This window comes from Exophiala dermatitidis, assembly GCF_000230625.1.
Source record: "Exophiala dermatitidis NIH/UT8656 unplaced genomic scaffold supercont1.1, whole genome shotgun sequence".
Taxonomy (NCBI): Eukaryota; Fungi; Ascomycota; class Eurotiomycetes; order Chaetothyriales; family Herpotrichiellaceae; genus Exophiala; species Exophiala dermatitidis.
Genome location: NW_008751646.1, coordinates 2,055,399 through 2,076,261, shown reverse-complemented (window position 1 = coordinate 2,076,261; position 20,863 = coordinate 2,055,399). Strand labels below are relative to the sequence as shown.

At 53.0% G+C, this 20,863-nt stretch overlaps 8 protein-coding genes across 8 annotated transcripts; 5 read left to right on the top strand and 3 right to left on the bottom strand.

Annotated features, from left to right (window-relative positions):
- Positions 1-25: 25 nt before the first annotated feature.
- Positions 26-2,964, top strand: HMPREF1120_00742 (uncharacterized protein). Its single transcript, XM_009154744.1, has 2 exons — positions 26-1,278; positions 1,329-2,964. Exons 1-2 carry the CDS (start codon positions 660-662, stop codon positions 2,630-2,632), a joined length of 1,923 nt encoding a protein of 640 aa, XP_009152992.1. The 5' UTR covers positions 26-659; the 3' UTR covers positions 2,633-2,964.
- Positions 2,965-3,595: 631 nt separating this feature from the next.
- HMPREF1120_00741 (beta-glucosidase) lies at positions 3,596-5,341 on the top strand (the record flags this gene model as incomplete). Its single annotated transcript, XM_009154743.1, has 4 exons — positions 3,596-3,663; positions 3,716-4,380; positions 4,495-5,080; positions 5,203-5,341. The coding sequence occupies 4 exons, from the start codon at positions 3,596-3,598 to the stop codon at positions 5,339-5,341; spliced, it is 1,458 nt and encodes a 485-aa protein (XP_009152991.1).
- A 774-nt stretch (positions 5,342-6,115) lies between these two features.
- HMPREF1120_00740 (uncharacterized protein) lies at positions 6,116-7,597 on the top strand (the record flags this gene model as incomplete). Its single annotated transcript, XM_009154742.1, has 5 exons — positions 6,116-6,221; positions 6,691-6,739; positions 6,904-6,928; positions 7,103-7,360; positions 7,475-7,597. The coding sequence occupies 5 exons, from the start codon at positions 6,116-6,118 to the stop codon at positions 7,595-7,597; spliced, it is 561 nt and encodes a 186-aa protein (XP_009152990.1).
- Positions 7,598-8,061: 464 nt separating this feature from the next.
- On the bottom strand, positions 8,062-9,783 carry HMPREF1120_00739 (acetyl-CoA acyltransferase; the record flags this gene model as incomplete). The annotated part of the gene is made up of 4 exons (XM_009154741.1): positions 8,062-8,215; positions 8,392-8,456; positions 8,646-9,584; positions 9,673-9,783. The coding sequence occupies 4 exons, from the start codon at positions 9,781-9,783 to the stop codon at positions 8,062-8,064; spliced, it is 1,269 nt and encodes a 422-aa protein (XP_009152989.1).
- Positions 9,784-10,249: 466 nt separating this feature from the next.
- On the top strand, positions 10,250-13,930 carry HMPREF1120_00738 (fatty-acyl-CoA synthase). Its single transcript, XM_009154740.1, has one exon. It carries the CDS (start codon positions 11,371-11,373, stop codon positions 13,429-13,431), a length of 2,061 nt encoding a protein of 686 aa, XP_009152988.1. The 5' UTR covers positions 10,250-11,370; the 3' UTR covers positions 13,432-13,930.
- Positions 13,801-15,609, bottom strand: HMPREF1120_00737 (uncharacterized protein; the record flags this gene model as incomplete). Its single annotated transcript, XM_009154739.1, has 1 exon — positions 13,801-15,609. One exon carries the CDS (start codon positions 15,607-15,609, stop codon positions 13,801-13,803), a length of 1,809 nt encoding a protein of 602 aa, XP_009152987.1.
- A 550-nt stretch (positions 15,610-16,159) lies between these two features.
- On the bottom strand, positions 16,160-17,265 carry HMPREF1120_00736 (uncharacterized protein; the record flags this gene model as incomplete). The annotated part of the gene is made up of 3 exons (XM_009154738.1): positions 16,160-16,888; positions 16,944-17,129; positions 17,200-17,265. 3 exons carry the CDS (start codon positions 17,263-17,265, stop codon positions 16,160-16,162), a joined length of 981 nt encoding a protein of 326 aa, XP_009152986.1.
- A 1,075-nt stretch (positions 17,266-18,340) lies between these two features.
- On the top strand, positions 18,341-19,207 carry HMPREF1120_00735 (uncharacterized protein; the record flags this gene model as incomplete). The annotated part of the gene is made up of 3 exons (XM_009154737.1): positions 18,341-18,350; positions 18,403-18,898; positions 18,958-19,207. 3 exons carry the CDS (start codon positions 18,341-18,343, stop codon positions 19,205-19,207), a joined length of 756 nt encoding a protein of 251 aa, XP_009152985.1.
- Between the last annotated feature and the right edge of the window lie 1,656 nt (positions 19,208-20,863).

The window sequence follows — 20,863 nt, the reverse complement described above, 5'->3', positions numbered from 1 at the left end:
TCATTTTGTTGGCGTCGTAAGCAGCGATGAATGTCTGGAGGCTGTCGAAGTCTTCGCTTGCGGAACCGCTTGCGCCGCACGAGATGAAGGACTGAAGGGGCTCTCGGGAGCAGCTGCGCGACTGACAAATGGTACCCTTCACTCGTAGGATATCAGGACGAGGATGGCTTCGTGACTTGATCTGGCGCGCGGTCAGAAGTACGACTTAATGGTGGGAACAGCAGGAGGTGCAGCAGTCCAACGTCCATGACCGTGTTCACGATCTGATGCGCTCGTCGAAGGTCAGAGGTCGGCGGACCAATGAGGAGCGCGGCTGCCAGCGCCAGTCTTCAGCCTGTTCTGGGTTCGTCCCCCATGACTTGGTCAACCACTCTCCTGGCAACACATCTCATCTGACCGTTCGTTGTATTACTATACATTCATTCCTTCTCCTTTCATCTCTGCATCTTATCTTCTCGATCTCTCTCAAGAGCCCCATTATTGTCGCTGGCATATTCGTGGTCTACCATACCTACTACTCACGGTCATTGCGACGACGTCACACTCTCCTCGAATGAGGTGCCGAGGCTACGTTACCACAACTTGAAGGCCAGGACACCTCTCCGTTTCTGCCGCTGCTTCCACAGCGCGTCCACAAGCAGACGTGTTTTGGTCCATTCATGCCGCGCAGCGGTCCAAGTCTAGACACTGACGAGCGTTCTCCGCTCATTCGAGCCGTCAACACGGCGCGCAACAGCGACATCGAAGGGCGGCCTCTGGTGGAGGAAGAGGAATCGTCCTCGTCACCGGGGTCTGAGCGCGAAGAGCGGTTCTTTCAAGGCGAACGACCACCCTCTGAAACTATCGGCCTCAATGACTCGACCTTAGAGAACAAATCCTCGTGGTATTTGATCCTGCTTACGCTATCAATTGGCGGACTTCAGATTGTCTGGTCTGTGGAACTGTCCAATGGATCGCCCTACTTGTTGTCGCTCGGAATGAGCAAGGCTCTGGTTGCCTTTGTGTGGCTTGCTGGGCCTCTCACCGGCACTCTTGTCCAACCGTACATTGGGATCCGGAGTGATCGATGTCGCATCTCATGGGGAAAGCGAAAGCCGTTCATGATTGCGGGTACTTTGGGCACGGTCGCGTCGTCCATGACACTGGCCTATGCACGCGACATCATCCGAGTCATTGGTCGGCTGGGGGTTGATGCACCATATGAAGGCGGATACCAGACTGCAACGATCATTCTCGCCACGATTATGATGTGGTGTCTTGACTTCTCCATCAACACTGGTTCGTATATTCTTACGCCGAAAACCAAGCCTTGTACTGACGCAGCCTAGTCCAAGCGGCAATTCGTGCATTTATCGTTGACAATGCACCATCTCATCAACAGGAGTCGGCCAACGCGTGGGCGTCTCGAATGACTGGCGTTGGAAATGTGCTCGGTTACGTCTTTGGATATCTCAACCTCCCTCGATATTTCCATTTTTTTGGAAACACCCAATTCAAGGTCCTCGTTGTCATTGCATCAATCGCGCTCAGCTCGACGGTTCTGGTTAGTGCTCTGGCTATAAAAGAACGCAACCCGCAACTCGAAGCCCCATCTCGGGTGGACGAATCCGGTGGCCTGCTAGCCTTCTTCAAGCAGGTCTTCGTGTCCATAAAACGCTTGCCGCCGCAGATCCGGCAAGTGTGCGAGATACAGTTCTTCCACTGGATGGGATGGTTTCCCTTTCTGTTCTACATCACTACCTATATTGGGCAGCTCTATGTTGACCCTTACCTGAAACCAGGGCTCTCGGACGATGAAGTGGAGAAGCTATGGGGCAAGGCCACGCGGATTGGCACGTTTGCACTGTTGATCTACGCGATCACCTCGTTCGTCTCCAACATCATTCTACCGTTCTTGGTTGTTTCCACCTACAAAGCGCAGCCTGTAGAGGAAGTGGAAGACTTCGATCGTCCCATAACGCCGCCTTCTTCGAGACCCGGGATGAGACCGAGGAGCTATTCATGGGGCGACAATCCTTATAGCGGATCGCAAAGCACCCTCACATTTCCTCAATCGCCCGAAGAAGCTCGGGTTCGCCGGGCTCTCGGCCAGGATCATCCTGGTTTCATAGAGAAGTTTTTGACCAAGCTTCAGATCCCGGGACTGACCCTTCGGCGTGCATGGCTGCTCTCTCAACTACTATTTTCGCTGTGTACCTTTAGCACTATTTTCATCACTACACCTCTAGCCGCCACGATCATGACGGCACTGGTCGGAATATCCTGGTCTTTGACCTTGTGGGCCCCTTTTGCATTGATTTCGGCGGAGATATCCAAACGCGACGAATTGCGCCGCAAGAAACAGCGGCAGCGGCTGATCAACGGGGATGATGACTCGGGAGATGACATGAAGGAGGAGGAGGAAGATCAAGCCGGCATCATTCTAGGCCTACACAATGTTGCCATTAGTGCACCTCAGATATTGGCGACCTTGATCAGCAGTGTTGTCTTCAAATTCCTGCAGAAGCCAAGAAATGAACCTGGAGATGTGAGCGTGGGGTGGACATTGAGAATCGGCGGGATGGCCACGCTGATAGCGGCGTTTATCACATGGCGGATGAAGGAACCCGGGAGCGAAGAGGATGCGGAATGATCTCCACAAGATCCGTACGCCATGATCGGCGCTCTTTACTTTCTGGGTATATGGACTTCCAGCCGATACAGCAGAGGAAACGGAACCGATTGCTCATAGACACACTTTATACTAGCCGCCGGGAAACGGGAGCTGTACAATACTGTTATGAACAAACGCATGCATTCTTGGACTCTTGGAGGATCCCTGTAGTTCGTCGCATATTTCAAATTGTTACCGGCTATCGGCTTCTTCGATCTCCAGATCCTGCCCTGGTTCTGTTCGGTTTATTCGTCCATCTCATTGACGCCCGTAGTTGGAGCGGTTGACTGTAGGAGCCGAAGAGCAGCCGGGAGACGCGCGAATGCAACGTGCACCGTCGAGCCAGGGCCGTCGGCGTGTTCGAGGCTCTTAGGCTAAAGTTCGGCAGCCCGATCAGCATAGCACCAGACGAGACCACGCTGGCGGGCCGCCCTCGCTCCGCGACCAATACGGAAGCCGAGCCTCGATGGGGTGGATCAGGTACCGAAACATGTTGCACCGGCCGGGGCAGGGTAAACCATGGCATTTGTTCCGCAGACACCAAGAGGGCACCAGGGTACATATACTTGACTTGGATACTCGGGGCACCAGGGTAATTTGCAGTATGTCCCCAGGCAACTCATATCGATTGTCTGGTTTGCAACATATTGTGAGTTGACCCTGTCAGTGAACAGTTGAAGTCGGTGAAACTCCCTCTTGGTGTTACTGACAGTCAAGTACTAGTACCTAGTACACTCGCACGGACTGGGTGACGTCGACTTGATATAAAATAGATATTATTTGGACCACGAAGGGACAGTATCTTGTACAACTCGGCCCACAACGGTCGTAGCTGGTCGAAGAAGATACCGAACGAAAGGACACCACACGTTACACAGCAGCAGCAGCAGAGCAGCAGAGACCTGACAGTGATATATCTTCTGCATATATTCGCCGCCGATAATGGTCAAGGACATCGCCCCCAAGGCTGGTTTGCCGGCCGATTTCCTGTGGGGATTTGCCACGGCAGCGTCAGTCTCTTTGCTCTTGTTATGTTCGGATCAACTGACGCTTCGGATCCAGATATCAGATTGAAGGAGCCACGAAAGCGGACGGCCGGGGCCCTTCAATATGGGACACGTTTTGCGAGAAGCCAGATAAGATTGCCGACGGCAGCAACGGCGATGTAGCCTGTGACTCGTACTACCGCACGGCACAGGACATTGAGCTGCTGCAGAAAACGGGCGCCAAAGCGTATCGGTTTTCCATCTCATGGCCTCGCATTATCCCGCTCGGCGGACGCAACGACCCGGTCAACCAGGCGGGGATTGACCACTATGTCAAGTTTGTGGACGATTTACTGGAAGCCGGCATTGTGCCCTTTGTCACACTGTACCACTGGGACCTCCCCGACGAGCTGGACAAGCGGTACGGCGGGTTCTTGAACAAAGACGAATTCGTGGCCGACTTCGCCAACTATGCTCGCGTCGTCTTCGCCGCCTTGGGGTCCCGGGTCAAACACTGGATCACGTTCAACGAACCGTTCTGCAGTTCCATTCTGTCGTATCACATGGGTGTACATGCCCCCGGGCGCACGAGTGATCGCACAAAGAGCCCCGTTGGAGACTCAACCACTGAGCCGTGGATCGTGGGCCACAGTATTCTCCTCGCTCATGCCACGGCGGTTAAGATCTATCGCGAGCAGTTTAAGCCGCAATATGGTGGGGAGATTGGAATTACATTGAACGGTAAGACTTGACTTGCTTTTGACCTTGCCCTTGGCCCTTTTATTCTCCCAAGCGGATGTCGTTGCCTTGTATCCAGTCATGGGAAGGTGGTTCTAATCTGTCTTTGAATTCTAGGAGACTGGACCGAACCATGGGACCCGGAAGACGAACAAGACCGCATCGCGTGCGACCGCAAGATCGAGTTCGCCATCTGCTGGTTCGCGGACCCCGTCTACTTCGGCCATTACCCAGAATCCATGGTCAAACAGCTCGGCGACCGACTGCCCAAGTTCACCGAGGAAGAAAGCAAACTGATGGCCGGGTCCAACGACTTCTACGGCATGAACCACTACTGCGCCAATTACATCCGTCACCACGACACCCCCGCGGACGCGTTCGACTTTTCAGGCAATGTCGACGTGTTGATGGAAGACAAGTACGGCAACCCGATTGGACCCGAAACCCAGAGTTTCTGGCTGAGGCCGCATGCTCCGGGATTCCGCAAACTGATGAAATGGTTGAGCGACCGCTATGGCCGGCCCAAGATCTATGTGACCGAAAATGGAACCAGCATCAAGGGCGAGAACGATCTTTCAAAGGACGAGATCCTGCAGGACGATTTCCGCCTCGACTATTTCCGCGACTATGTCCAGGCCATGGCGGAGGCTGTCGCCGAGGACGGCTGCGATTGTCGTGGTTATATGGCCTGGAGTTTGATGGAGTATGTTGTTTGTTCTCTCTCTTTCTTTCTGTTTGCATTGCCCTTGTCCCGAATGGACCAGGTGCAAGTGAAGTGTGGAATTTCCGAAGTGCTCAATTTGCTGACGATTTGGTGTCTAATAGTAATTTCGAATGGGCCGAGGGCTACGAAACCCGCTTCGGCGCTACGTACGTCGACTACACGAATGGGCAGCAGCGGTATCCCAAGAAGAGCGCCCTTGAGATGAAGAACATTTTCGACTCGTATATTGGCAAGGTGTAGACGGCGTATTGTATTGTCGTGTGTTTTGTTTGTGTGGTCTCCCGAATGTTTATGGCCATGATGACAACGCCTATGTCGGCTCCTCTCGTCCACGACAGCATGAGGTATATGAATATATTGTTCACGGTTCAAGTTGTTAGGCGGCACCTTGGAAAGCATGTCATGTGCATGCGGCACTGGCACAGGATTTGGGTGCCCTCTTACTTGTTGCCCGCCAATCTGTTTCGGTCGGGGTGGAGTGCTAGTAGCATGAGCCGCAATTGCGGTTTTGGGCTTGGGGTCATGATTGTCCATACCTAACTGTAGCACAGTTGACGGCGTTGGTCTGAATCAGGTATAGGGAATTTATGCCCCCTTCATGATACCTGGTATCTATCGCAATCGTGGACCGCGGGACGTGTCAGACTGAAGACATCCACTCGCCTGACAAAATCTTTTATTGGTAAACGCTCAACAAAATCCGCATCATACTGTGCACCTCGGGTATTCCGGTGTCAGACAGTGGAGATTGCGTGCAGCAGGTCATGTTCTTCCATTGCCGCGCCGGTTCTTCCGGGCTAAGGAGGCCTTCCAAGTACTACCTACCTACTGTACAGGAAGCACTAAATCGTCTTCAGGTCAGGGCTTGTTCACGTTGATCTTTGCATCCCTGAGGAATAGATTGGCGCTCGGTCCTTTCACTCTCCGTGTACCACAGTTTGGCGTATTACACTGCATTGGAAATCGAAAGGCTGCCTTACACAGACTTGGCCGGCAGACTCGGACACGAGAATCATGGAAACCCCCAACGTCCCTATCAACTTCGTCCCCGCCACAGCCGGCGAAACGTTCAAACTGGGGACCATCACGATCCGTATCATGGAGGATGGGTCAAGAACGGGTGAGTGAGATGTCTCAGTATCATTAGTCCGACTGAGGTGGCTGCCATGCAGTCAGGCATGCTATACCACCGCAAGTTGGGCGACCTCTTGGTTGTCGGCTTTCTTTATGTTCGCGCTTCCTTAGGCGATGGTGCACTTGCCTTGGTCCTCATGTCGTTCAAATGCTTTGTCGGTGTTGATCAGGAAAGCTCATGTCCGTATCTGACCGGCTGGCCTCTCGAATTGGAGGCGGCTGCGGCCCCATGGGCAGCCTGTTGCCCAGGGTGTCATTATGATAGCTAGGCTCTCCTGTGTGGCTGGGCTATGCGTTTACCTGCCCACCAGTCCACCTACTTGAAGGCAGTACGGTCTCCAGGTACACCCATGATTTTAATCGCACATTTGTTGCCTAGATCTGAATCACTTTGAAGCCGGTGGCCTGCAAGCTATCCAAAACGGCGGCTGACTTGCCAATGTTACTGTTACCAGACAACCGGATCGGCAGTGCAGAGTTTACAGTCCCGGCGCATACTTCGGGGTAAGGAGGAACATAAAAAAGCCCCGACACTCCTGGTCACTCGTTACAGCCCGTCCCCATCCCAGTGCCAGCTATCTCGATGTTGCTTCCATACAATCTCAGTCTATACTCTAGTTGACCTGGCTGGGAATTTCCTGCTGACATGGGCACGGGTCCCTGAGCAGACCTCCACCGCACTGGCATGAAATGGTAAGTGCAGCATTGCATTCAATCAGATCAGATGGAAGCGTGGACCATGTCTTCATTACTTTCCGTAACATGAACCGTGGGCGGGCCTGGCGTGAAATTGGATTTCCTCCACGTACAGCATGATCAAATGGACTGTCTATGTGAAACCTGACCTGCGTCCTTTCCTCTTCACAGCACGATGAGACCTTCCTCGTCACCCAAGGCACACTACGATTCCACGCCTTGAACGGCCAGACCATCGATGCCAAAACCGGCGACTATGTGACTGTCCCGACGCGGTCGCCGCATACGTTCAGCAACCCTTACGATCAAGAGGCCAAGTTCTTCAACACGTACACGCCGGCATTTTATATAAATTATTTCAAACTGCTGGCGACGCTGGGCGAGGCTGGGAAACCAATGAATCCGGAGGCGAACAGGAAGGCTATGGCGGTGAGTGTCCCCTGGGCCTGGGCCCCATTCACACTTGCACGCTCGCAACTCTCGACGCGAAGCTAGCTTCCAGCTGATACAAGTGACACTGATACTGACATGGGGAATGAATAGTACTTTGCCACCATTGGGGTTTCGGACGACGAGATGGAAGTGGACAGGACGCAGTTCTTCGGGAAGACACAGACGGACAGTAAGGAAACGGTGGGCACAGAGACAAAGAAAGCCACAGCTTGAGGTACGTCACTGTAAGTGGCTAACCCATTAACAAAAAAGTCTCGCTCCACGACTGGGCCTTTTCTCCACCATCCTCGCCGAAGAGTTGGAATTGGCTGCCTCGAATTGTGTCAAATATGATGCAGACGGTGGCTAAGGAAGGAATGCATCGACGGAACGTAAGCAAAAGCATGAGTTGAAGATTTACCTACGGCTTTTCAGTCTTTTGTTGGGAGGGGATTATATTTACTATACTCGAGTATTTGGTCCTGGCGGACGAGTATATGTAAGAGAATGTGAATCGAATGGAAGTTCAAGTGTTCGGGTGGCCCATCTCAGCGTGATAAAAAATCACGGGAAATGTCGAGTCGGAACACCATACGCTACGCCATCAAAAGAATCGGTGATATTTCTGCCATGGTTTGTCAAAATTTCATGCAATCATATCATATCTTGCTGTCGTCGGTCTGAATTGAACTACTGGATCATGACCCTTCATAAACAAAAACGCCAGCCATGCCCATGCCCGTGCCTACACACATGCTGGTCACGGCGACTTTGGCTTTGCGGCGACGCATCTCGGATAGCACGGTGACGACTTGGCGGGTGCCTGTGCAGCCTAGCGGGTGGCCGATTGCGCTGGAGCGCGGAACAAGAGATAACATGTTAGTTTCCGTGCGTTACGAAGCACCTGACGGTGAGAGGGGATACAGAGGATGGACAGAGGGTGGATTTGAAGGAAGAATGGGGCACATGAGTAGGCGGTTCAGGGCGTCTGCTGGATCTTGGTGCTCGAGGGAAGAAGTAGGACTCACATGGCGCCTCCGCGGACATTGACTTTGTTGATGTCCAGACCGAGCTTTTCGACACAGTAGACGTACTATGGGCACAAGGTGGCAGAAGTCAGTATTTAGGTCGATATCTCAAAGTGGCAGGCCGACCAAAAACCTCCAAATGGTCCGAGTTGACGATTGTCAAATCAAACTACAAGACAAGCGAGATGCAGACCCCTGGGGATTGGGTAGACAAGACAACATAACAACAGCAAGACTTGTCCCGTCATACTCACCATTGACGCAAAAGCTTCGTTGATCTCCCACAGGTCAATATCGTCTTTAGACAAACCAGTCAAGTCGAGGACCTTCGGAATGGCCAGCGAGGGGGCAATGCCCATGATGCGCGGGGCCAGACCGACGACAGTGCTCTTGACATATTTAGCGATGACGGGCTGGCCCAGCTTCTCTGCCGTGGAGCGCTTCATCATCAAGACGGCGGCGGCGCCATCGGTGATCTGAGAAGCATTGCCGCCAGTGGTGGTGGGACCCCATTGCGGGAAAGCCGAGCGGATTTTCTGGAGTCCTTCAAACGTCGTGCCGGGCCGGATGCCGTCATCCTTGTCGACCGTGACGGTTTTCTTCTCCCCGGTCTTGGGATCGACCCAGTGCGTGGTGACCGGGGTGATTTCGTCGGCCGTCCAGCCTTGCTTCTGGGCGTGTTCGGCTCGGTTATGCGAGAGCGCGGCATACTTGTCCTGGGATTCACGCGAGACGTGGAAATCCCGCGCCACGTTCTCCGATGTCCAGCCCATCGGCTGGAGATTGTCCTTGGCCACGGGATGCTTGGTGATGAGTTCACTCATGGGAGGCGGCGAATCCTTGTTGGTCGACATGCTTTCGCATCCGACGGCGATCCCGACTTCAATGGCCCCGATTGCGATTGCGCTGGCGATCGTCTGGATCGATAATAGCCCCGACGAGCAGAATCGGCTTGCTACGCTGGCTGCCGTGGTCTCGGGGAACCCGGCGGCCAGTACGGCGCTGCGGGCGTGGAAGCCAGGGGCTGTGAGCAGGACATTGCCTACGCATACGTCTTCCACGGCCGCAGGGTCGATGCCGGACTTGTCCTTGATGGCTCGTAGAACGTGCACCATGAGCTCCTCGGCTGGCGTGTCTTTGAGCCCGCCTTTGCGCGCTTTCGTGAGCGGTGTTCGTGTCGCACATGTTATGACCTGGGAATCGTTAGTGAATAATCCCCCGAAGAAGAGAAGATGAAAGCTAAAAGCGAAGTGTTAAATGTTCAATGTCGGTTGTACCTACAATGTCGTCCGGGTTCTTTTCCAGGGTCTTCTTGACACCAGGAGACTGTGTCGTGGTGGCGGACGAGTTGATGTGGCCGGCGATGGCGTCGAGGCGTTGTTGGGCGGCCATGATGGCAGAAACGCTGATGCAGAAGACAAGCCAGCAAATGAGGGTTCTGAGTGCTGTCCCTGGGTGATTGATATGATGTTGAAACAGTAATGAACAAATAAATTAGCTAAATATCCAGAGCGTTCGTAACTGTTGTGGTTATTGACTTTTCAGGCATGAAGTCAGAACTGTATGTTTGATGCCTCGGTTCAATCGATTGAGTGAAAACCACATACACGGCACCCTGGGCATCAACCACGTCCAGCCACACGGTTTGTCGTTCCGGGCCCATCTGGGATCTCGAATCTCCACGGGGTGGCCTCCCTAGCCCAAGCTGGATAGTTGGGCGAGGTCTCTGACTGCCTGCTACAACTGCCGACAACCATAACCGCCCCTACTACTACAGTGGTACCTAGGTATCTATGCCTGTGGACCCTCGTTGTCCAACGCCGGCTTGGGACTTGGCCTGAGTCCGCAACGGTTCATCCCACTCCCCAGCTCAGATGCCTCACCGGGGACTTCACAATACTCTGGCTTATCATTACTACGAACTGAAGGTAGACTCCCGCCTATCCTCGTCCATCTAGTGGTCGCTGGGTTGAGTTTGCTCTTCAACACCATCTCAGCCCCACATCCCAACTGTCTGTCGCGTCCTCAATCTTCCATCTTGCTGTCCCCTGGCGTTCTTCTTGCTGGCACTCGGAGCTGTTTGCCATAAAACGCGCATTACAGAAGTGATACTAGTAATAGACTTAACCTTCAAGGCTTTTCAAGAGGAACAAGATCTCGACACCAATGTTCTCCGCATGATTTGTCCGGGGGCGTGCTGTCAGTGATACTGTATCCCCAGACTCTCGTCTCTATGGGGCCCCCTCGGCCTGGACATCAGCTAAAGCATCCGCCGCCAACTGCCTTTCCCCTTTATTTCTCCAGATCAATCCCCGGGCCGGGACTGCTCAACCTTGGTTGAACAAACACAATCCTCGACTTGAGGCCCAAACTTTCCCTAGGGTCCAGCCACGCTCACATTGAAAACAGATCAATGATCATAACAGCAGAATTGTCTTTCGACTCCTAACACCGTTAGAATCAGAGACACGGAGTATAGCTACACTTTTATATAATTGTTCGCTCGCACCCCACAGCTTACGTTGCGACTCTCAACAACACTAGGTAGCAATCCGACGGTTTATAAATTGGCTTTGTGGCAATTGAGTTCAAGCTCACGGAACCGGAAGTTCCCAGGCTTGCGACAAGTCCCATAACGATCTACCGGACACGTTCCATCGGCATATGGTGTCTACTTGAGACGCCGAGGCATTTCTTATTGCTACCAATACTCATACAATATACTAGCTGTCTGATGAAATACTAAGGCAGTCCTCCTTACAGGTGGCTACGACTCCCTTCTCTCATCGTCACAGCTGTCGACAAGAAGTCACTGTCCGCCGGCGTCAGCAGGCCCCCAGAACTATCACCAGAGTCCCTGTTTCTGTGCAAAGCGTTCCATACCGTCAGAAGATCTGGTAAACGACCTTCAGGGCCGGCCCAACGCTCACCAACTATTTGTGATCACTATCACAGATCACTAATCTACAAGCCAACAAAATGGCCACCGTCGCCGCCACGGCAGCCGCGGCGGCAGCAGGGCTCTTCTACGCCGACCGTAAACTAGGCGTGTCGCGGGACATAACACAATATCGTCTGGAGCAGTCATTCGCTAAGCGGTTTCCGGAATTCGTGGGAAAACTTGGTCCACAATCACCACATCTATACCGAATGCTCGAGCTGGCGGACCCGACAGCCGAGGCGATATGGTTCGAGGGACGATCATGGAACTATCGGGCCATGAAGCAGCAAGTCGACGAGCTGGCCGTGGGGCTGCATGAGACGCTGCAGGTCAAGAACGGGGACATTGTGGCGGTCTTCATGACCAACTCGCCCGAGATGGTCTTCACCGTGTACGCGTTGACCAGACTAGGAGCGGCCCCGGCTCTGATCAACAACGCGCTACGAGACGAGACGCTGCTGCATTGCGTGCGTCTGCCGTCGTCCAAGCTGATTCTGACAACGCCGGATCTCGCCGTCCACGCGGCCACGGCGGCCAAACTGCTGGACAATCAAGGTGTCGTCAAGACAGTCAGCTTGAATCTGGGCTCGTTTCGACCAACAACAGTATTGCACGAGGATAGCAACAACAACAACATCCTAGACTTCCCATTGCCCGACCACACCCGTCCTCAACCACCGGTGTTACCCCCTATACCACCGAAATCTCTATCCTCGGTCGCGGCACTGATCTACACCTCCGGGACGACGGGCAAGCCCAAAGCCTGCCGGGTGAAGAACGCATTGATCTGCGGTGTATCACTTCGCACATCAATTGACGACACGGACCCGCAGAAATACCTGGCCAACCTACGAATATACTCGTGCATGCCGATTTTCCACGGAACGACCTTCTTCACGGGCCTATGCTACAGCGTAGCCAACAACGGATGTTTTTGCGTCGGCCGCCGGTTCTCGGCACGCAACTACTGGCGAGAAGTGCACGAGAGCCGGGCGACGCGGATCCTGTATGTTGGCGAACTATGTCGGTTCTTGCTAGCGACGCCAGCTACACGCTACGACCGCGACCACATGGTGCTAGTGGCCGCGGGAAACGGCCTCCAGAAGGACGTGTGGGTCGCCTTCCAGGAGCGGTTCCGGGTCGACGAGGTGCGTGAGTTCTACCGCTCGACTGAGGGCCTAGTCAAATTCGACAACATCCACCGTCGCGGCCGTCCCGGCGCCGGCAAGGTCGGGTACCTGGGCGTGTTGAGGAAAAAGTTTCTCGAAAAGGATCAGTTCATCGTCAAATTCGACTACGAATCCGAGATGCCGCTGCGAGATCCCAAAACGGGTTTCTGTCAGGTAGCTGACCGAGGCGAGCCCGGCGAGGCCATTGCCCGTATTCACAACTTGGACACATATACCGATTACCATGCCAATAGGGACGCGACCGAACAGAAACTTTTGAGGAATGTCTTTGCACCTGGCGATTTGTGGCAGCGCAGTGGTGATCTTCTGGTTCAGGAACCAGATGGCTGGGTCAAGTTCGTCGACCGTATCGGCGACACGTATAGGTGGATGGGCGAGAACGTCTCCGCCGGTGAGGTCAGGGCCTTGATCTCCGAATTGCCTGGTGTCAGGGACGTTGTTGTCGTGGGGAGGAGATTGGACCGCTATGATGGCCAGGTGGGCACTGCGCTGGTTGTGCTGGATACTAGTGGTACCAGTACTGGCGAAAAGACGGCACAGGTTTCGAGTGCAGATGCAAAGACGGAACAGCAGGTGGATGCAGAAGAAAAGGGTCTTGTCGCAGTGACGTCTGGAGATGGAGACAAAGAAGCAAAGTTCATGGCGTCTCTCTACAAGGCCCTCCGGGCAAAAGGTCTCCCGCGCTACGCTATCCCGCGCCTCGTCATGGTTCGCACAGATGGCCTCATTGACGTCGGGGATACGTTTAAGCATGCGAAAATGGTGGTCAAAAATATCGATTGGGCTGGCAAGAGTAGCAGCACTGGCAATGGCGGAAACCGATACTATCTCAATCTCGAGGAGGAGCGGTTCAAGCCTTTGGATCAGGGTGCATGGGCGAGCATCGAGCTGGGAAGGGCCAAATTATGAGATGTGACAGACCAGGCAGAGCCATATTGGGAGATTGTAAGTTCGTACGAACGGTCGAATGTGCATACGTTCCGTTGAGAGGGTGTCGAAGAGGCCGGAACCTGCAGGCCCATGCCACAGGACAGTACTAGAATACAGGGAGGACTGGGGTAGGATATAGGTAGTCACATCACTCAATCATGCGAAACGAACGGTACCTAACTTAAGGGTGAAGAACTTCAAGATTTGCTGATCTGTTTCGCTGGTCTGGTCTCTTGCTCTATAGGATATAAATGCAAGCTCGAAGATGTTAATCGACACAAGACTTGACACTACAGGAGTCGTCTTGGGTGATGATGGTACTACTGTACCACAAATCTGAGCCTGTACTCAGACTACAACTTCGACTCTACTCCGACTCCGACTTCGATCCTGGCATTTTATATCTGCTCGGACAGGCCGGATCCAATCCACGACCATCCTACCATCGCTCTTGATCCCGTCCACTGACGAAGAGACATCGATTTGTCTTGTGCCATCTGAATATCGGTCTCGATGTCCGTTGCTGGAGCTGATGCTGGCCCGTCTTAAGAACGGACTCTGCTCTTGCCGCTGACAATCCGAAACTGTCGTAGACACAGCTTCACTCGAGACGGCGGTCACTCCTGCTGCTGCTGGAAGAGTCACCGTTGACATCTCCAGTTCATGAAAGCTGATGGTGTAGGTGGAAGCGTGTGAGCTCGCAGATCTAGAGTAATTGTCCTTGGTGGTAACGCTCCCATTAGTAGAGCTGCCTATATACTTCTTCTTGTTCCGTCCTCGTCCTCGTCGTCGATCTCCTGACTCGCTGGGATCGTGGTGGATCCCTAGTGTCCCTGGACCCCAGCGTCTAGAATACCCTCGCCAAATGGATTTCACCCCACGGTCACGCCTGTCTATGATCGAGTCCAGCTGGTCTTCGAGTTCGACAATGGCAAAAATCTGACCGGTTGAAAGATCGGCATCTGGTGTGGTGGGAGATAGACTGGATGATGATCCTAGAGGCGCCGTTTCCATCATTCTAGGTTCTGGGTGTATAACAAAAGAAGATGTGGACTCTATGTCCATTTGCAACCGTGCCAATTGTTCAGAAAGTCGCTGTACATCTTCAGCATATTTCTCCAGAACCAAGGATTCGGCTTCCCGGCGTGCATGCAGGTCGCAAAGGCTGCAGGGGCCCTCGATAACGTAGACATCTTCCGTGTGAGACGCGTCTGGCTTCTGATATGCTCGGAGGTGGTATGGTGGATAGGCGAGTAGGTTGTCATGGTACGGTACCAATTCCGGCTGGACATTCAGTGGTCGAGGTAAGGGAGGTGAAGTGTGAGGGCACGTTGTGAAGTAGTATGTATGTGCATATGCAATTCCGGGCTCTGGCAAGACAGTTTCTTGGGAGATACAGCTTGGAGCCGACGATCGCTGTGCCGCGAATGCGTCAGATTGGTGGACAGCTGAAGGAACAGGGCTTGACGCAGACATAATTGGAGAAGACGCAGGCTCCCTCATCGGTGATTGTCGAGTCAAACTCGGCTGGGACACATTGTTCACGCTGACGGTCGAACCCACCGCAGCTGGATCGCAATATGCATTGCTGGCGTTGTTGCTGCTTCTTGGATTAGATCTGGATGCACAGCCAGTCTGGGGCTTCTCGCCAGGTGCGGCAGAACGACCCCTTATCTCCTCAGTCCCATGCGCTTGAGGCGCCACACGGGCACTTTCCACGTTGAATGAATGCTTCCAGCTGCTGGGAGGATAATAATGGTTCGGACGTTGTGGCTGGGAGACCGTCTTACTATCTGTGGCCGATGTAACCGCCTGGCTCGATGCGTTCCAAAGATATTCGGCGACATCATCGCTCGTCGTTGTGAAAGCTAGACTTTTGCGTTCTGCGTGTAAGCCCTCAATCGAACCGTTCGAGAAAGGCTGATCACTCTGTCGAGAGGATGATCGTGTGACTGTGACGCTGGCCCTGGTCAAGCTGGTCTCCGCGGAATTGTCGAGTGAACTGCTACAGCAGCTAGTCAAGTCCTCGTCAAAAGACCTGTCGGACCCGCCGATGGTGATCCGACGCTTCTCGTTGAAAGTCTGCCTGCAAAGGCTTGGATTGTGGAGAGGCTCAGCGCCTGCCAGTCCTTTCGGTCTGTGATTGTCTGTATGCATGGAGATGTGACGTGCCGTGAAAGAAAAGAATAATATGGCACATTTGGTGCTCAGTATCACCCTTCCCAGGCTACATCGACGATAAAATAGGACCTCTCGACGTAGGAGCGAGCCTCTTTTGGTGCCATTGACGAGACAAAGAAGTATCGGAAAGACCGCATTGTCTCAGTTGGGTTTCCTGGTTCAATTGTGGTACCTTTGTCTGTTGGTTCCAAACTGCAAGCATCGCGGTGGCATTGCCTCGGGCTCATTGTTTCTCCTCTGACACAGTTTCAAAAGCTTTTTCTGGATCTGAACACCACTACGAAGGCCAGATCAACGCACATCACCTTTCGGTCAATGCAGGCATGGAGAAGCTCATCGCGGATCATCTCACCGAATCAAACTGTGAGGTTTTCTTCTTGAGCCACAAGTCTGGTAGATGGTAGACTACCGAGTCCCCATTTGGTGCGCATGGAAGCCATCTCATTCAGTGACTGCAAAAATGTGGGTTCAACGCATATTCCTTCGAGCCTAAGGTGCAGATCTCCAGCTGGCTGCAACTCATAACTCAATCCTCTTCAACGCTCCCCGTCAAGATGACTCTCAGGTTCAGTCGACATCGCGCAACTTCATGCTCAAGAGCACTCAACTTTGCCGCAACACTCAATAGACTCGGGTCACTTGTCTCAACGCGGACCTTTTCGCGTACGATGACGTCTTGCTTGCCACGCCACTCAAACACTTCTCCCATTTCATCGTGGTGCGGAGGTCTAGGACCAAGGCCCAACAACTTTGATCGTAAATTGAATCCAGAGAGCGAGAAGCCAGACTCTAGGGGCGTACTTGGAGTGCCGCCGGGTGATGCAGGAGCCAAGGTTCTGACAGTAAGAACAAGATTGGCATCCTGGATAGTAAAATGCAGACTAAGATATTCACCCAACGGGGGTTGGAAGATGTTCTCATCCGGACTATGCAACCACCACTGCGCTCCTGGGATTGACTCCAAATCAGTGCCCGTGACAGATCCTTTCAGGCAGGTCTTGGCCTCCCGAAGATTATCGTGGAGCAGCTTCAGTTGGCCGGAGATGAAGGACGAGTCAGTCGATTGACCGGTCCATCGAGAAACATCAATGACGTCCATGGAGTCGTTGATCAATGCTTTGACAGTGGATAGTTGTGGTAGTGGGATGTCGGACGAGGATGATGAAGAGTGAAATAAATGACGAGTGGATGGAGTAGACGTTGTAGTGCCTCTAGGGGTATTGGGAGGCAGTGTCGTCAAACGTAAATGGATGTCCTAGGGAATATATCAGGGCTTGCATGCTCGAGATGGTTATGCCATTGCAGCTCACCCCCTTGACAAGACTAGTGCCGACTCTTGTCACGAAGCCCTTCACGTTTTCAGATCTCAGGGAGGACAACACCAAGGTAGAGCCTGGCTCTTTTGGTGCCAGCAGGGCGTCACACTCTTCCAAACCCTCCTTGAGGGCCTGAAGAGAGTGCTGCAATGATTGCAGAAGCCATTGAAGCTCGAGCTTCTGCGCAATGAATCAGTCACACGGAGCAAAGGCAAGGCTGAAGGTATCAGTCAGGGTGGTTCAGCCTTACCAAGGACTCTTCCTCAGCTTTTCGGAGTTCGTCTGGGGGTACGGGAGGATACACCCAAGTGGACATTGCAATAGCCTGAGCGGGGAAGGATGAACAAGAAGGATGAGGCTGATTGACTGTCAATGACGAGGCTATTGGATTGAGGTCAGCCTCAAGCAGCGCGGGTGGCAGCAATGAACATCAGAGTCAGGTGACGATGGGCTTATCACCTGACTGCTCGTCTCTTTCACGCCAGACAGAGTTTGCGGCTATTTGCCATTAATTCCGGCATTTAACCACATACAGTTAGAAAGCTGATTTTCTTGCTGAAGGCGGACTAAGTTCAGCAGATGGGCACCAACTCGGCGCGGATGACGTGGTGGCTTTGCTGTCAGCGGGAGCTCCCCCAACAACCAGATTTGCTATGTTTTTCTTCCTTCACCGTCGCCGCTCACCACGAATGGCAAGGTTTCTACCGTGGTACTATCACTGGCAGAGTATCCTGTGCAGAGGGTAGATTTGTACTAGTACTTTAACATGCTCTGTTCAAACCATGTGGTACCATCGTTCCCTTGTCCTCGGTACACGCCGTGAGTTAGATCCGACGGCAAGGCTGTAGAAAGTAAACACTGCATGGGGCTGTGAGGGTTCAAGTTGCGAGGGCTACAGGTGTCAGGCTTGGTTGCTGCCACAGTCAAGTCCACTTGCAGATTAGGGGCCAATAATTGACGGGCGCCTCTAGGCTGCTTAGGCGTCGGTCAGTGCCAGTGCGGGCAATTGTGGGTGCCTGTGGATGGTTGCAGGCGTGACCTCATCCAAGACATTTGCGCACAGCTCCAGCTGCAGCTCCGGGTCCCCCCACTGGCAATGCACCGCCCAATGTCATAGCAGCAAAGACACCTGGGACTAGCACGGTAGTTGGTAACAACTACATCACTGCCTCCCAATCCTTGCTCAGCTGCGTACAAAACACTTGCCTACCGATCTTCCTCCTTCTTCCACACACTCACACCCCATCGTTATCACGTTAATACCTTGCTTCACTTTCACCAGCGCTCTCGCCTCGAGCCCCGGACTCGTCAATAATTCGATAATCTACCTCCATCGCGTCCACTTGTTTTCTACAGTAACCTGCGACGAGCTTTCGTCAAATCTGCGCACCATGGCAGCTCGTAAGTAGACACCACTGAAACCGCGGCCGAACTTCTCTAACGGCGATCGCAGGCGGCATTTTCAGCCTCATCTCCCTAATACTCCTCGCGGGCGGCTTACTGTTAATGTTCTTTATCCTTCTTGCCGGCGCAATCCAAGACTCTCCAGTAAACAAATTCTACATCCTGCAGGCGAACACTTCAGCAATACCCGGGGCACCTCCAGTCTCCCGTTGGTCATACTGGAACGTGTGTGGGGTGCAGAATGGCCGTACCGTGTGTGGTAATGAGAGCTATTCGGATGTGCACCCAGCATTCCCGCTGGATCCTTCGTCGCATCGCACTTTCGACACTACAGTGAACGTACCAGCGGACTTTGTCAAACACCACGCCTACTATTTCTACATGACTAGGTTCATGTTTGCATTCATGCTGATTGCCCTCTTTTTCGGCGTCTGCGCGCTGTTTACCGGACTTCTCGCCTTGTGCACCAGACTCGGCAGCTACCTGAGCGGTCTTCTGACAACCCTCGCTATGGGTTTCCAGGCCATCCAGGTATCTTTGATGACGTGAGTATTCAGTTGCTGGTTCATTTGCAAAGCCGTTGATGCTAATTGAAATTACACAGCGCCGCATATGTCAAGGGTCAGAACAACTTCCACAGGAACGGCCAATCCGCACGCCTCGGTCGATACGCTTTTGGGTTCGAATGGGCAGCATTCGCCTGCTTTTTGCTCTCAACCATCCTGTTCTGTTTGGCCGGTTCAGCACGTCGGGATACCACAACATCCACTCGTCGTGGATTCTTCAAAGGCCGTCGAAGCAGGAGCACCCGCAGCAGAGGAAGCTTTGTCGCTGACAAAGAGTATGGTGTCTAAGAGGTGGGCGGAGATTTACTCTTGAGTTCCAGTGCTCGCGGCAGAATCGGCGTTAAAGAGACGCCGCGAATGAATGGAGTCTGTCTAAGTGCATAATTTGCAGGTTCTTTCGAATTCAGATCTCTGGTATTGGTATTGGGAGTTTGTGTGAGACCATGGCAACCAGAAATGTTTCCATACGGACTCGGATTACAGTGTCAGGGCAGTTGCTAATAGGTATTGTTTATTCTAATTAGTGGTCTGATCTGAGAAAGAGAAATGAAAGCATTAATTTCACCGCGTGTCTGCCAGTATCTGGTCACTACTACTCCGGCAGCTGTTCGCCTGAAGTCGATGCGATCTGTCACATTTGTTTAGCTATTGAAGAATGTGATAAGGTGAATTTCCTACAGGTGTCGTCCCAACCCGTCACTGCACAAGTGCGAACCAAACTTTGACCCAAAACTCTAATCAGACAGCACGGATCCGTTTGGTACTGACCCTCCACATTCAAAAGCAGTCCTCCTATACCAAAACGCCCTAACACCGCCAACAGAATTCCAGTCCATTCCTCAAACCTTGTTACGAGGGTGGTGGACAATCATGTCTTTTGTTTTTCAAGCTTCGAGCTCAAAGCTGTTGGCTCGGGAATCGTGGGCTAGATGGCGCACTCACGCGTCAGAAACCGACACACAACAGGCACTGCTTGAGAAGACGCAACAATAATGTCATCTGCATGACAGAGGCAGGCTTGATTTGAAGTAGAGTAGTACTCACTTCGACAGGTCCGTGCGGCATAGTATGCCACTTGCCACAGCGCTATGATGGCCAGGACGGCCATAAAGACGCCGAACACAATCGACACAATGGCCTCGACGGAAAGTGCCATTGTCTGAGATGGGATGGGGTGGGGACTTTTGTATGGTCAGGTTCAGCTTGGGCTACTAGTAGGCCGTCAAGCTCAATGTGGGTGACCTTAGTGGCCCAGATGCGAATGCGGTGCGGCAGGGGTCTGAGAACGGGAAGGGCCCCTGATGGGAAAGATGGCCAAGGAGTTCGCTATGAGGAGAGACTCAGACACAAGGGAGCCCGTCGTTGGTTTAGGCCGTGATGGGGTTGAGGGAGGTGTCGGTACAGGTATGTTGGTGTTTCTGACTCTTGGTTGTATTCTCTCCAGAACCCAATGACGGGAAGGGGTCAGGTAGGCAGGCTGTTGACAAAAGAAAAAGTCTAGTGGGGGATGATTTGATCGATGGACTTGACGGATCTGCTTTGCTTTGCTTTGAGAAAGATGGAAGATCTGAACCACGTCTGTTCTTCATCCTGGAGGAGCTGGTACCTCATATATACTCCAGACTGGACACATGGACTCCCATGAACGTGACATCTTGTTCTATGCATCCTTCAACTGTTTAACGACTTCTACAATTAACGACTTCTGCAATTAACGACTTCTGCACAGAGGCGGAGCAGATCGTTCGCATACCCACACTGGCACGAGTATCATATCAGCCTAAGCGCGGGCGGTATGTCGAGGCTTAACCGGAACAAGACGGCTCCCGCCCCAATCAGTTTCAAAGGTTCTGGCAGACTTGAGCAGACTTGAGCAGACTGAGCAGACTGAGCAGACTGAGCAGACTGGGCAGACTGAGCAGACTGGGCAGACTGAGCAGACTG